Source organism: Phyllobates terribilis, unplaced genomic scaffold, assembly GCF_046119375.1.
Source record: "Phyllobates terribilis strain yellow unplaced genomic scaffold, ASM4611937v1 Scaffold_4__5_contigs__length_816908805, whole genome shotgun sequence".
Lineage (NCBI taxonomy): Eukaryota > Metazoa > Chordata > Amphibia > Anura > Dendrobatidae > Phyllobates > Phyllobates terribilis.
In genome coordinates this window covers 757,710,477-757,725,896 of record NW_027362764.1, presented here as the reverse complement: position 1 = coordinate 757,725,896, position 15,420 = coordinate 757,710,477, and the positions used below count along the sequence as shown (strand labels likewise).

The 15,420-nt window shown below is 42.8% G+C and overlaps 1 protein-coding gene across 2 annotated transcripts in view; it reads left to right on the top strand.

Moving 5' to 3' along the window:
- ADCY8 (adenylate cyclase 8) overlaps window positions 1-15,164 on the top strand; it is a 395,464-nt gene extending 380,300 nt beyond the window's left edge. For both annotated transcript variants that reach the window (XM_073679897.1, XM_073679896.1), the window contains 3 exons: window positions 7,165-7,257; window positions 7,697-7,811; window positions 14,587-15,164. In XM_073679897.1, coding sequence (XP_073535998.1) covers window positions 7,165-7,257; window positions 7,697-7,811; window positions 14,587-15,074 — 696 coding nt within the window. In that variant the 3' untranslated portion in view covers window positions 15,075-15,164. The remainder of the gene's footprint in view (window positions 1-7,164; window positions 7,258-7,696; window positions 7,812-14,586) is intronic.
- Window positions 15,165-15,420: the final 256 nt, after the last annotated feature.

The window sequence follows — 15,420 nt, the reverse complement described above, 5'->3', positions numbered from 1 at the left end:
GCCCCCTATATACAAGAATATAACTACTATAATACTGCCCCTATGTACAAGAATATAACTACTATAATACTGCCCCTATGTACAAGAATATAACTACTATAATACTGCCCCCTATATACAAGAATATAACTACTATAATACTGCCCCCTATATACAAGAATATAACTACTATAATACTGCCCGTATATACAAGAACATAACTACTATAATACTGCTCCTATGTACAAGAATTTAACTACTATAATATTGCCCCCTATTATTATTATTTATTATTATAGCGCCATTTATTCCATGGCACTTTACATGTGAAAAGGGGTATACATAGCAAACAACAAGTACAATAATTTGAACAAGAACGAGTCAGCGACTGGTGCAGGAGGAGCGAGGACCCTGCCCGTGAGGGCTCACAATCTACAAGGAATGGGTGAGGATACAGTAGGAGAGGGCAGATCTGGTTGTGCAGCGGTATTGTGGAACGGTGGTTACTGCAGGTTGTAGGCTTTGTCGGAAGAGGTGGGTCTTCAGGTTTCTTTTGAAGGTTTCCACACTAGGCGAAAGTCTGATATGTTGGGATAGAGAGTTCCAGAGTAGGGGGGATTCACGGGAGAAATCTTGTATGCGATTGTGGGAAGAGGAGATAAGAGGTGAGTAGAGAAGGAGATCTTGTGTGGATTGGAGGCTGCGTGCAGGTAAGTACCAGGAGGCTAAGTCACAGATGTTTGGAGGAGACAGGTTGTGTATGCCAAGGTTAGGGTTTTGAACTTGAGTCTCTAGGCAATGGAGAGCCAGTGAAGGGATTGACAGAGGGGAGAGGCCGGGAAATAGCGGGGGGTCAGGTGGATTAGTCGGGCAGCAGAGTTTAGGATGGATTGGAGGGGTGCGAGAGCGCTAGAAGGGAGGCCACAGAGCAGGAGGTTGCAGTAGTCGAGGCGGGAGATGATGAGGACATGCACTAGTGTCTTTGCAGATTCATGGTTGAGGAATGTGCGGATCCGGGAGATATTTTTGAGTTGGCATCGGTGGAAAGGGCTGGGATATGAGGTTTGAAGGAGAGATCAGAGTCAAGGGTTACCCCAAGGCAGCGAGCTTGCGGGACTGGGGAAAGTGGGCCGTCATTGACTTTGATGGATAATTCAGTTGGGTGGGGTTGAATGAGATGGTGAAAAATGATGAATTCGGTTTTATCCATGTTCAGTTTTAGAAAACCAGCAGAGAAGAAAGATGAAATAGCAGACAGACATTATGGGATTCTGGTTAGTAAGGAGGTGATATCAAGTCCAGAGTGGTAGATCTGTGTGTCATCAGCATAGAGGTTAGACTCTATGAGCTGTCCGAGGCCAAAGGTGTAAATGGAGAAGAGCAGGGGTCCTAGAACTGAGCTGTCCAAGGCCAAAGGGGTACATGGAGAAGAGCAGGGGTCCTAGAACTGAGCCTTGGGGGACACCGACAGATAGGGGACGAGATGAGGAGGTAGTATGTGAGTGGGAGACACTGAGTCCTGTCTGTTAGGTATGAGGAGATCCACAGTAGGGCCAAGTCTGTGATGCCAAGAGTTGAGAGAGTCTGTGGTATGAGGGAATGGTCTACTGTGTCGAAGGCAGATGACAGGTCCAGGAGGAGGAGGACAGAGTAGTGTCGCTTGGATTTGACGGTTAGTAGATCGTTGGTGACTTTTGTCAGGGCAGTTTCAGTGGAATGGTGTGGTTGGGAGCCAGATTGTAAGCGGTCAAAGAGGGAGCAGGAGGAGAGGTGGGAGGACAGTTCAAAATGGATATGTTGTTCCAGTAGTTATGAGGCATAGGGGAGAAGTGATATGGGGCTATAGCTAGACAGAGAGGATGGATCAAGGGAGGGCTTTTTGAGGATGGGTGTGATCGAGGCATGTTTGAAGCATGAGGAGAAGATGCCAGTTGTTAATGACAGGCTGAAGAGGTGGGTTAGGGTTGGGATTAAGACTGTGGTAAGGTTTGGAATGAGGTGGGATGGGATTGGGTCAAGTTCACAGGTGGTGAGATGTGATTTGGAGAGTACAGAGGAAAGGTGATCTTCCGTGATGGCGGAGAAGCTGCTTTTGAAGGAGGAGAGTTGAGTAGTTATGAGGAGGGGCTGTAGGAACTTTAGGCAAAAGCTTTGCCCGATGTTGTCAATCTTCTGCTTGAAGAATGAGGCAAAGTCTTCAGCTGAGATGGGAGGAGAGGGAAGCGAGCTGGTGGACGGAGGAAAGAGTTGAAAGTGCTTAATAGCTGTGTAGGGTTGTGAGACAGGGATGATATAAGAGATGAGAAGTAGGTTTGTTTTGCTGCAGTGAGTGTGGACTTGAAAGTAGTGAGGGTCTGTTTGAATGCAATGAAGCGGTCGTTGGAGTGGGACCTTTTCCATCTTCGCTCAGCAACCCTGGGAGCCCGTCTCAATTCTTTAGTCAGGCTGGTGTGCCAGGGTTGCCTGTTGATTGTGCAAGCTTTGGTATGTCTGAGGGGGACTAGCGATTCAAGAGCTGCAGCTGTTGTGGTGTCATATAAAGTGGCAGCAGCATCTGCATTATGTAACGAATTTGTAAGAGGGAGAACGGATTCAGACAATGAGTGTAGGTTGAGGTGTTTGAGATTTCTGCGAGGGTGTGCAAGTTTGTGGACTTGGGATTGTGGACCTGGAGAGGAGAGGGAAGAGAATGTGAGTAGGTTGTGGTCAGAGAGAGGGAGAGGCGTGTTAGAGACGTTAGATAGGGAACAGAGGCGGGTGAAGATGAGGTCCAGTCTGTAGCCATCTTTGTGAGTGGCTGCGGACAACCATTGAACAAGGCCGAAGGAGGAAGTGAGGGATAGAAGCTTAGAGACAGCTGAGTGGGAAGTGTCAATAGGGATGTTGAGGTCACCCATTATGATAGTGAGGATGTCAGCGGAAAGGAAATGAAGTAGCTAGGTGGTGAAATGGTCGAAAAAGATGGTGGCTGGCCATGGGGGGCAGTAAATGACAGCCAGTTGGAGTTTGGAGGGGGAGTAGATGCGCACACAGTGCACTTCAAAAGAGGGGAGAGGGTGGCAGTAGGATATGGGAGACGGAGCAGTTATCTCCCAACTCCTCCACCATGCTTGCTGCTTAGGTGAGGAGTGTTGAAAAGGTGGAATCCACCTTACGAAAGTGCAGCTGGAAAGGCTGTGTCAGAGGGGGTGAGTCAGGTTTTGGTGATGGCGAGGAAGGAAAGTTTGTTAGTAATGAAAAGATCATGGATGTAGGAACGTTTTTTGCAGACGGAGAGAACGTTCTAAAGGGCTCCTGTTAGAGAGACTGGGGAAGCGGGGCCTGGACGGATGGGTTAAAGGTTAGAGAGGTTGCGGAAATTTGTGATAGATCGAGGATGAGAGGTAGAAGTGACTGTGGGGATGCGGTGAGGAGGGACAGGATTTGGAGAGATATCGCCGTCAGGGAGGAGGAGCAGGGAAAGTATTAGCAGGTGGAAGCAGGAGAGGCCATGAGGTGGCTGTCTGTGTTTGGAGACAGAGGATTGTATATTGAGGAACAGTTCTGAGGAGGAGGTGAGATGGATGGGGAGGATGGAGGGAGAGATGACCAGTTCCTTACTAAGTGTTGGGATTAGGGGGTTAGTAGAAAGTGAAGGCCTACAGGGGCGAGAGTAAAAACATAGAGAATCATTGTTTAATTTGACAAAGTATCCAGTTACCTTCAGTTCCCTTCTGGTTCAATTCTGGTATAATTCATATATGTATACTTCTTCATAGCTGTACACTTCTATGTTGCACTTCTATGGTGCACTCAGCAAACCCTATGTACTAGAATATAACTACTATAATACTGCTCCTATGTACAAGAATATAACTATTATAATACTGCCCCTATGTACAAGAATATAACTACTATAATACTGCTGGAAGGAAAATCCGCCGCACTCTCAAGTTGGTATTTTGCAAGGTGATTTTATTGATTAGCATATTGTGGCAAGACGACTCACTAGGCTGCAGTCGGAAGTAGACACAGGAACGGTTTTGTCTGCAGGTTTATTATATTCGCATAAAGCACTGTAGACTTCAGCAAAATAAACTCAGCTTTGCTGGCATAAAGGTAAAACACAAAACAAAGGATAACAAAGTCCATGTGCATGCGGGTTTGCCAGCACCACTTTTCAGCACACTTCAGCTCCTACTGAGCTGAAGTTACACAGGCTGGAGACTTGTTACTCCAAACTTCCAACCACAGAAAAAAAACAGGGACTGAGCATTTAACCTTGCTCAGCCACACCCTGAGGGGGAGGTATGGTGAATGACTTCCCTCCCATCTCTATGTCATTCACACAAAACCACTCCCTTCACAATGGTGATTTAACCCCCCCAACATATAACATGCTGGAGAATAAGTTGTAGGTTCAGTTCACTAAGGCTAGCAGCCATAGTAAAACATATCTCCCTTCACATATAACACCAGTGACTCTGTAACAATATATACATAAGGTGAATCAGATGGGTTTCATAAGCCACAAAATAAAGGATGTTTCTACCCATCCCAGATCTTTGTCTGTGGATACATAGGCTTATTTTATTTGTAGATAGCTTAGATGATCCGTTCGTCTGAGTATACTGGTGATGTTGGCGCTCCCGCATTACACTGCAAGGGCGCAAGAGCGCCAACATTACCAGTATACCCAGATGAACGAATCATCTAAGCTATCCACAAATAAAACAAGTCTGTGTATCCACACCCTGCATTAAAGTGATTCAGTGCTATTGATGTCCCCTTGTTGTGTGTTTTGACCTCCTTGCACACGATATGAAGCGCAGTGGATAAGATGTGTTTTTATGTGACATGTGTTAATGTATTTAGTAAGATTTCGGTGCCATCTGTACCATATTTGGGTGACCTTAACCGCCTGATTTTCAGAAGTGTAGCAGATGGACCGCTCAGTAACTGGAGGAGAAATGCAAGTGGCTGTGATTGAAACTTCAGAGAAATAAAAAGATTTTTTATTCCTCGCTAAATATTATGCATCTTAATTTGTTCCAAATAGAAAACAACATGCCTTGAAATTGGCATATGGGTGCATAAACAATGTACCCGAGCCGCTTGCATTCCCAAAAACGAGGTCATTGAAATTCAGAATATTGATGTGCATTAAACGGATAGTAATGTTTTATTTCACACAATTTATGTAAGTAGAATTGAAGGGTTTCTCGCAAGGCAAACTGTCCATAGAAGGCTGGCCATAGAGATGTGCGGCTAGGGCAAAACTCCTCACTACTGAAGGGAGCACACTTGCTATGATGTACTGCAAACATAGACATTTCACCCTCAATTCCACACTTTTGCCCAAACGTGTAGAAAGGAGGGAGTGTGCAGTGAAAGACCTACAGAGGGCACAAACCAAAATCCAACCACTTTTAGCATAGTTACCAACTCTTCCAGTAGGCTTTCGGAAAAAGAAGAGACCGCCAAGATTCTTGGAAGAGTTGGCAAATCTCCTTGGTGTTGTGGAAACCTCACAGAGACCAACTCTTTCAGATTTAGTATATGTCCTGGTGTCCATGTGGACATTCAGGGGCTGGAAAGTAGGGTGTGCAGAGTCGTGGAATTGGCATAGAGGAGTTTGACCTGAAAAAGGGCATGGTCATGAAGGCTCCCTTTGCCCATCACTGTAAACATATAAAATTAGCATGTATTTCAGTAGAACCAGGAAAACCTTTAGACAGCTAGGCGCATCAAAAGAGTGTACTACACAGGGCACCAACTAACCAAAGTATAACCATATTTGCTAATTTTTTCAAAATGTCCAGTAAGCTTCCAAAGAAAGGGGAGTCTTCACGCACTCCTGGAATAGTTGGCAAATCTCCTGGGTGTTGTGAAAACCTCCCACAGAGCAACACTTTCAGGTTTCTCGTACATCTTGCCAGGATGCCTCATAATTAGGTGTAACCCTAGCATTCAGGGGTCAGGAAAATATGGGGTGGAATTAGCATGGAGCGGTGTAAAATGGACTTGGTTATGAACACTTTTAGGGCCAAGCTTTGCTCGATACTCTCAACACATAAAATTAGCTTGTATTGCAGTAGAACTAGGACAACCAAACGGAGAGGAAGGGGCATCTATCAAGGTACCAACATACTAAAGACTGACCCCTTTGGAGCATACTTGCCAACTCTTCCAGAACTTCCAATTGGCTCCCAGAAAATGGGGAGACCTCCTGACTTTCTAGAAAAATTCTCAAACCTCTTTGGGATTACAGAAACTTCCCAGAGAGACGCACTTTCAGGTTTCTACTGCATGATGCTGAGATGCTCCTTTATTAGATGGAGTCCTAGCATTTAGGGAGCAGAAAAATAAGGGGATTGGATCTGCATGGAGGGGTGTGACCTGGAAAAGAGCTGTGGTTATGAATACTTTTGGAGACAAGCTTTACCTATTACTCTCAACACATAAAATTGGCATGTTTTGAAGTAGATGCTGTACAAACCATTGCACTTGAGGGTTGAAATAGAGTAGAATTGGCATTGAATTATCTTTTCCCCATATTTTAATTTTGAGGTATGTCTGGTGGACATGATTCTTAGAAAATGGTTCTTCCAAGTGGAGGTTAAGCATCTTTACATCTATTGCTCTTTGCCACTGTGCCCACAAGTTCATCTTTGATAGACCGTCCTACAGATGCTCTAGCGTAAGAGCATCCAAGTGGCAGATTACCTTACCTTTTCTACCTCTATGGTCACTTATGAGGTTAACGCCAACGAACACTTTAGACTCATTACTACAAGTCCCCAACTCTACGTCTTCATGTGGAGCTTGTTCTCGCCGTCTTGGTGCCTGTCCTCCCAATTACCGTAGTGATTAGCCTTAGCTTGTTTCTTCTGATCCTTTCTATTCCAGAACAACCACCAGTGAGCGCAGCTCTTGTGGCCAATGCAGGCGTAGACAATGTGGTTTCTAATACAGTAGATCAACTTAACAACTTCTTCAAAGCATAACTCTATTTAGACCATAGACCTTCTTGCCCCATGCCATGTTCATGCGATATTGGCACTGGTCCTCCCAGCTGGACCCATCTTGCCATAGACTCTCTTTGATGGTTCACCTTATAAACCATCTACCTTCACCATCTATAACAGAACATCAAATACTGATGTCCTTGTGACTTTATACACTTTTTACTGTATTTTTCTGCAGTTATTAGACGAAGAAAGATTCCAGGACATAGAAAAGATCAAAACTATTGGGAGCACATACATGGCCGTATCGGGATTATCTCCGGAGAAACAGGTACTTATAAAATACAACCTAATGCCATGATTTCAGGTTCTCCTGTATGAACCAGATATCTTATTCAGATGATGGCTGGGGCTTATTCAATATCACACTGTTGGGTAGAGAGGAAAATCATTCCGAGGTCTCATCCTCCAGCCATATAGAAGAAGGCCATGTTTGTCCCCATACCTTACACCGAGGTAGAAGGATAACGTGAAGCTCCTAGTCTACGGTGCAAAATCTTGGCCATCACCTACTATGTGCCATTTGCCATACCAGACACAGCCTATGGGCAAGAGTGGCGCTGTTACTGAAAAAAAAAAAACAACACTGTCATCTTGAGCCACTTTGTACCAAAAGTTTTTAATTGAAAATGTATGATATAACAGTAAAAGCAAACATTTCCTGTTCTTTGTGATGGTGTCTAATGTTTTTTTTCTTGTGTATCATTTAGCAATGTGAAGACAAATGGGGACACTTGTGTGCCGTGGCCGACTTCTCCATTGCACTGAATGAAAGCATCCAGGAGATTAACAAACATTCATTTAACAACTTTGAGCTCCGTATCGGTAAGTATTGTGTAAGACACCCAAAGTCACATAAAACATGGTATTCTGTATGCTGTAGAGCTGGAGGAGTTGAGCACACTGATATATAGGTGTAGAGGAAAAGCTTCAGTATAACTTGCCATTTATTGACCTACATCCCTACTCGATCTGGGCTTAGGAGTCCACTGGGCTGTTCTCTTGAACCCCTTCCCACAAATGGCTGTAACTGTATGTCTAGATTGCAAATAGTTTATAGTAATCCGCCCTGTGATCTACCTAACTCAGATCCTGGCACTTTAACCGATCAGATTCTACAATCAATAGTGACAGTAGCATGTAAGGAGTTTAACAGAGAGACATTGCGCCTTCTGTCAGCTCATTGATGGTGCCGATGGCTCTTAAGGCAATATAGAGGCCTAACAATTACCTCTGTATCTGACATCTACCTTAACCTATCAGATCTCACCAAAGGCTGGTCTAATAGGCTACATGTCCATCAAACATTGACAGGCTAGGCAATGCACTGCACTATGTAAGTAGTACAGTGTATTATCAATGTTATCAAGGGATCTCTTGTTTAGGTCGCCTTGTGGGACTATTAAGTAGTGTAAAAAAATGTTTTTAAGTGTAAAAAATCAAAAAATATAAATATAAAAAAAAACTATATATATATATATATATATATATATATATATATATATATATAAAACAAAATTCCAGTAATAATTAAAATATTGTGTATTTGTGAAGAAAACAGACCCACGAAAACAACATGTATTTTCGTAACAACCTGTACTATAAAACTGTATAATTATTCATCCAGCATGATGACTGTCATTAAAATAAAAAATAGCGAGAAAGTATGCCAAAATTGCTCTTTTTTGTTTATCTTTCCTCACAAAAATCTAAATATAATTGATAAAAAAGCTGTATGTATCCCAAAATGATAGGAAAACAAACCTTCATACAGTTCTGGACTCTAAAAAAATAAGGAAAAATTAGAGCTCCACCTAAAATGAGAACCAAAAAAAAAAAAAAACCTATGAAAAATGTATATATAAATTAGGTAAAACTATAATTATATCTGTGAAGGAACGGCACCAGGGGGGCCCCGCAGAGTCCCGCTATTGCCGCTTCTTGCGGTGGATCCATACCACACCACCCGCCTGACGTCACACTACGCAGACGGAGCTCGTGATACGGATCTACCCTTCGCACCAACGTGACGTTCCGCACTCCCCTTAAGGACGCATAAGATCAGATTGGTACAGTTCTACACCGTCACCTCCTGTTCACACGGGTACAGAGAGGCACCAGGGAGTGAGGAAAGGTGGTCCACTCAGTCACTGACGTGGCCCCACGCTCACTCACACCTCTGACAGGTTGAGAGGCTCTTTCACTACTCCAGTGAAGCAGAGCCTTGTCGGCCTGGATAGAGCTGCCACCAGTTCCTATTTGATATAACAGACTTATATCTGGCTAGAAACCAGCCCGGTAGCGTGTTCGTTGGACCGAACAACAGACTTAAGGTTCGGGGGTCGAGATAAAAGAACAGCCCAAGATTAAATTATATATTTAATCACCATAAGGGCTCACTAAACAATCTACTATATACATCAGAGTTATACATATACAGTGGTCAGAGTTCCAAATACAAAAGCGTGGTACATCAAGCTAAGCAGATCTTAAAGTCAGTTACCAGTTTAGATAGCCTGGCTTGTGGGGAAGGGCTACCACATGGGGAGGATGTAGGCCCTCACTCGGTTGCTGGACTTGTCCCACACATTTCTTGATGGCACGGGCTTCCCCAGGACAAAGACAGGTGGGAGTAGACCTGCAGGAGTTTTTAAACTCTCTAAGTTCCTCCTCCTCCTCAAGCCCAAGTCTCCACTCCTGTTCCCACTTAGCTAAGAGTCTCCAAAACTAAAATGGGCTATACCTCCTTACTGGATGGTCCCAGGGAACCGGTTCTGGTGTCAATGGACCCAGCCGGGCCCTGCTACGTGTGGAGACCAAACACAGCAGCCCTTAGGGCTTCTGAAAGGCTGTTCTGCATATCTCCCTATCCTTGCTACCTGGGCGGTGAAGAAAGGGCTGGCAAGGTTTTCCCTTCCTTCCAGTTTCCAAAAATCTATCTTGTGTATCACTCGGATATATCGTTTTCCCATAATTCGCTGTTTATTAAGCTTCTCACACAAAGGAAGCACATGGTCGGGGAATGGGCCGACCTGTGCCACTCACAGCTGCTGTGAACGATCTCACTCCCTGCTTCTCAGCCTCCCTCCCCTCTGCTTGAGCTGCCGTGGGGTCGGATTTGCATATGTAGAGCTCTGTAAAAAAAAAATTGCCAGCAGTGCACAGTGATTGACATGGGACTACCTTGAATATCTTCACAATATCGATCCCAGAATAAAGATAACATGTCTATTCTACTATGGAATGAACTCGCTCATAATAAAATTTACAAAAAAAATCAGATTATTGTTTTTTGTCCAAGCCTCCTAACAAAAATTGAGTTATAAAGTGATCAAAAAGTCGTATATACCCCAAAATGGTACCAGTAAAAACTACAGCTTGTCCTGCAGCCAACAAGCTCTCAAACAAATAACTGTCTAAAGATATCACTTTGATATTTTTCTAGGATTGACTCGCTGGCTCTCTGTCTGTGATTCCTCCTTATTTATGACATTCTTATATTTTGTTCTTGACTGTTTTTAATGAAATTTTTCAAATAAATATTTATTATTTATTACATTGGTGGTTTATGGTTACTCCAATTCTTTTCTTTATTTCTATAAGCATGCTATTCAGAGTACTCCACCGCGTGACTCTGTGGTGGCAGGGGGGATACTAGTCGCTAGTTCCTTACCTAGTAATAAATATGTGTTGTTGGGATATCCTTATATTAGAATTGACACAGAGTGTAGCAGAGCTGAGTTACTCACAGAGTCCAGCGCAAAACTGGCAGCAGTATGACAGAGTTGACTTAGCGATATAGCAAAGCTAAGTTTGTAACAGAGTCCAGTATAGCAGATTTGGAATTGTCACAGAGTCAAGGAGATCAGAAATGGTCACCAGTACAGTAGAGCTTCATTTGTCACAGAGTCAAGGAGAGCAGAAATGGTCACCAGTACAGTAGAGCTTCGTTTGTCACAGAGTCAAGGAGATCAGAAATGGTCACCAGTACAGTAGAGCTTCGTTTGTCACAGAGTCAAGGAGAGCATAAATGGTCACCAATACAGTAGAGCTTTGTTTGTCACAGATTCAAGGAGAGCAGAAATGGTCACCAATACAGTAGAGCTTCGTTTGTCACAGAGTCAAGGAGAGCAGAAATGGTCACCAATACAGTAGAGCTTGGTTTGTGACAGAGTCCAGTATAGTAGAGCTGGCCTGTAGTATAGCAGTGTTTGTTTTGTCACAGAGTCCATTGCAGAGGCATGGATGCCAACTACATGAATGCACAGGTTGGGTGTTACCACCTATAAGGAAAGAGAAGGTGACATCGCAGAAGTGCAATGTACAGAAGAGCAGATGTAGCCGGCCAAATCATGAACAGCGGTGTTCCCCAAACTCCTGTCCTCACGGCCCCCCACAGGTCATGTTCTTAGGATTTCCTTAGTATCATCCAGGCATCAGGAATTCTCTTACCTGTTTAACACTAGAAATCCTGAAAACATGACCTGTGGGGGCCGTGAGGACTGGAGTTTGGGAAACACTGATGAGAAGGATGCGGTGCCTGGTGCTTTAGCCAAGACAAGTTATGGTGCTGGAAATGTGTTCTCATTTGCATCGTAAGAGTTTAATATAAAATGTCACTTCTTCATGGTTTTACAGCAACCTGAGCAGGTGACCATTAATCCTGCCATCTTTGATCTTTTTTTTTGCATGAATTGCTTCGCAATATAATTATTATAATCGTCCTAATAATGTTTTTCGCTGCGGCAATCACCATTCAGGGCGCCATTTCTGCATATTCTGCCCTCATGACATAAAATAAAATGATTTTGTCGTAATCCTTGCTGCATTAAATACATCATAATGAATGAAAATAATGAATTCAGATGTGTCCGGTCCATCATTTATACCCAGGCTCATCCGGATGTTTAATGCATGCGAAAAAGAGCCACCACTGAAATTCTGGGGAGGTCACAAGCCGGAATTAATGAAGCCTACTCCAGAGTGCACCTGTTTTATGTGTTGTAAATGGGACCTTTACATGGTGACTCATGGTCGTGTCAGCGGCACACAAGTCTTCGCGCCTGTCATCCAGCGGCAGGAAAATAATGATAGCAAACGCCACTCACATCATTGGGCTCCAAAGAATCTCTTGCATTTACGTGGTTCAGTCTAGTGTCTGCATTGTGACAGTGCATGACTGTTATATACTAAAAAATGTATCAGACTCCATGATATAAGGAGAGATAGATACATAATAGAGAGATATATGTTATATAGATAATGGATAGATAAAAGAGAGATAGATACACACGTGGTCAAAATTGTTGGTACCCCTCGTTTAATGAAAGAAAAACCCATAAGGGTCACAGAATTAACTTGAATCTGACAAAAGTAATAATAATCTATGAAAATTAACAAATGAAAGTCAGACATTGCTTTTCTGCTTCCACAGAATTTAAAAAAAAATTAAACTCATGAAATCGGCCTGGACAGAAATGATGGTTCTTCTTCTTAACTTAATATTTTATTGAACAACCTTTTGAGGCGATCACTGCAAATAAACGATTCCTGTAACTGTCAATGAGACTTCTGCACCTCTCGACAGGTATTTTGGCCCACTCCTCATGAGCAAACTGCTCCAGTTGTCTTGTGTGTGAAGGTTGCCTTTTCCAGACGCCATGTTTCAGCTCTTTCCAAAGATGCTCAATGTGATTTAGGTCAGGGCACATAGAAGGCCACTTCAGAATGGTCCAATGTTTCCTCTTAGCCATTCTTGGGTGTTTTTAGCTGTGTGTTTTGGGTCATTATCCTGTTGCAAGACCCTTGACCTGCAACTGAGACCAAGTTTTCTGACACTGGGCAGCACATTTCTCTCTAGAATCCCTTGATAGTCTTGAGATTTCATTGTACCCTGCACAGATTCAAGACACCCTGTGCCTGATGCAGCAAAGCAGCCTCAGAACATAACAGATCCTCCACCATGTTTCACAGTAGGGACAGTGTTCTTTTCTTGATATGCTTCATTTTTCTGTTTGTGAACATAGAGCTGATGTGCCTTGCCAAAAACTTCCATTTTTGTCTCATCTGTCCATAGGACATTCTCCCAGAAGCTTTGTGGCTTGTCAACATGTAGTTTGGCAAATTCCAGTCAGGCTTTTTTATGATTTTTTTTTCAACAATGGTGTTCTTCTTGGTCTCCCATGAAGTTCACTTTGTCTCAAACAACGATGGATGGTGCGATCTGACACTGATGTTCCTTGAGCTTGAAGTTCACCTTTAATCTCTTTAGATGTTATCAAAGTCTCTTTTGTTACCATTCGTATTATCTGTCTCTTTGATTTGTCATTAATTTTCCTCCTGCGGCCACGTCCAGGGAGGTTGGCTACAGTCCCATGGATCTTAAATTTCTGAATAATATGTGCAAATGTAGTCACAGGAACATCAAGCTGTTTGGAGATGGTCTTTTAACCTTTACCTTTTAACATGCTTTTCTATAATTTTCTTTCTAATCTCCTGAGACAACTCTTTCCTTTGCTTCCTCTGGTCCATGTTGAGTGTGGTACACACCATGTCACCAAACAGCACAGTGAGTATCTGTAGCCCTATATACAGGCCCACTGACTGATTACAAGATTGTAGACACCTGTGATGCTAATTAGTGGGCACAACTTGATTTAACATGTCCCTTTTGTCACATTATTTTCAGGGGTACCATCATTTCTGTCCAGGCCTATTTCATGAGTTTAATTGTTTTAAAAATTCTGTGGAAGCAGAAAAGCAATGTCTGACTTTCATTTGTTAATTTTCATAGGTTTTTAATTTATTACAACTTTTGTCAGATTCAAGTTATTCCTCTGACACTTGTGGGTTTTTCTTTCATTAAACGAGGGGCACCAACAATTTTGACCACGTGTGTATATGGATAGATAGATAATAGAGAGATATAATAGAGTAATAGATAGATGGATAATAATTATCTATATAATAGATAAATAGATAGATAGATAGATAGATAAAAGTAAAGAAAGTGGGCAGCACTCAATCGTTCACTCTCTCTTGTCACCTGCATCTAAAAATACATCTCCAGAATTCTACATTTTCTTACCTTTGATACTGCAAAAACTCTTACTGTCGCTATTATTCATTCTTGTCTGGACTACTGTAACTCTCTACTACTCGGTCTCCCTTTTACCAAACTTTCTCCTTTACAATCAGTCTGAATACAGCAGCCTAGATTGTATTTCTGTCCAGCTGCTACACCGATGTCTCCATCCTGTGCCAGTCATTGCACTGGTTACCCATCTGCTACAGAATGCAATATGAACTCATCGCTCTCACTCACAAAGCTCTGCACAGTTCTGCTCCACCCTAAATCTCCTCCCTCATATCTATCACCCTACCCGTTCTCTCCATTCTGCAGCTGATCTAAAACTAACATCCTCCATAATCCGAACCTCCCACTTCCGTCTTCAAGACTTCTCTCGTGCTGCGCCAGTTTTCTGTAAGCTTGTGAGCAGGGCCTTGTAACTGTTGAAATATGTGTAACTCTGTAATGTCTTTATTGTCTGTACGGAATATGTTGGCACTATATAAATAATAAATGTAATTTCTCTCCCAGGTATCAGTCACGGGTCAGTTGTTGCCGGAGTCATCGGGGCAAAGAAACCTCAATATGATATATGGGGGAAAACTGTTAACCTGGCTAGTAGGATGGACAGCACGGGAGTGAGCAGCAGAATCCAAGTGCCTGAGGAGACCTACCATGTCCTGAAGGATCGCGGCTTTGCGTTTGAGTATCGCGGAGAGATTTACGTGAAAGGAATTAGCGAGCAGGAAGGAAAAATCAAAACCTATTTTCTTCTAGGAAGAGTACAGCCAAATCCGTTAATATCACAGCCAAAAATAATCACTGGACAATATTCACTAGCAGCTGTCGTACTAGGACTCGTGCAGTCCCTAAACCGACAAAAACAGAAGCAAATCCTCAACGAAAACAACAACTCCGCCATCATGAAAGGACATTACAACAGGCGGACATTACTAGCGTCAAGCGGATCGGAGGTCGTAACGCAAACAGAGGGAGTCGACAAGCCGGAATTGCCATAAAATACACTTTTTTTTTTCTTTTCAGTTCATTTTTTGTATTTCTTTTATATATAAATTCACAAATAAAAAAACTTATAATTTTTTTACAAAGTGGCTTAACATCCTCTCTTCACTGGAAATTATGTTTTGCTATTGATGTTGTGCTGATTTTGTCGGAGGCAGTGACCTGTCCACTCGTAAATATAATAGTGAGGGCAGAGGTGAATATGACATGGAGAAGTATCATGAAATGAGCAGGAATAGATGGCTTTTAGCCAATTGTATCATTAAAATTATCACAGCAAAGGAGGGTGCTGTTGATTTTGTTGGGAGGCAGTGAACTGTCCACTCGTGATTATGGTATTGA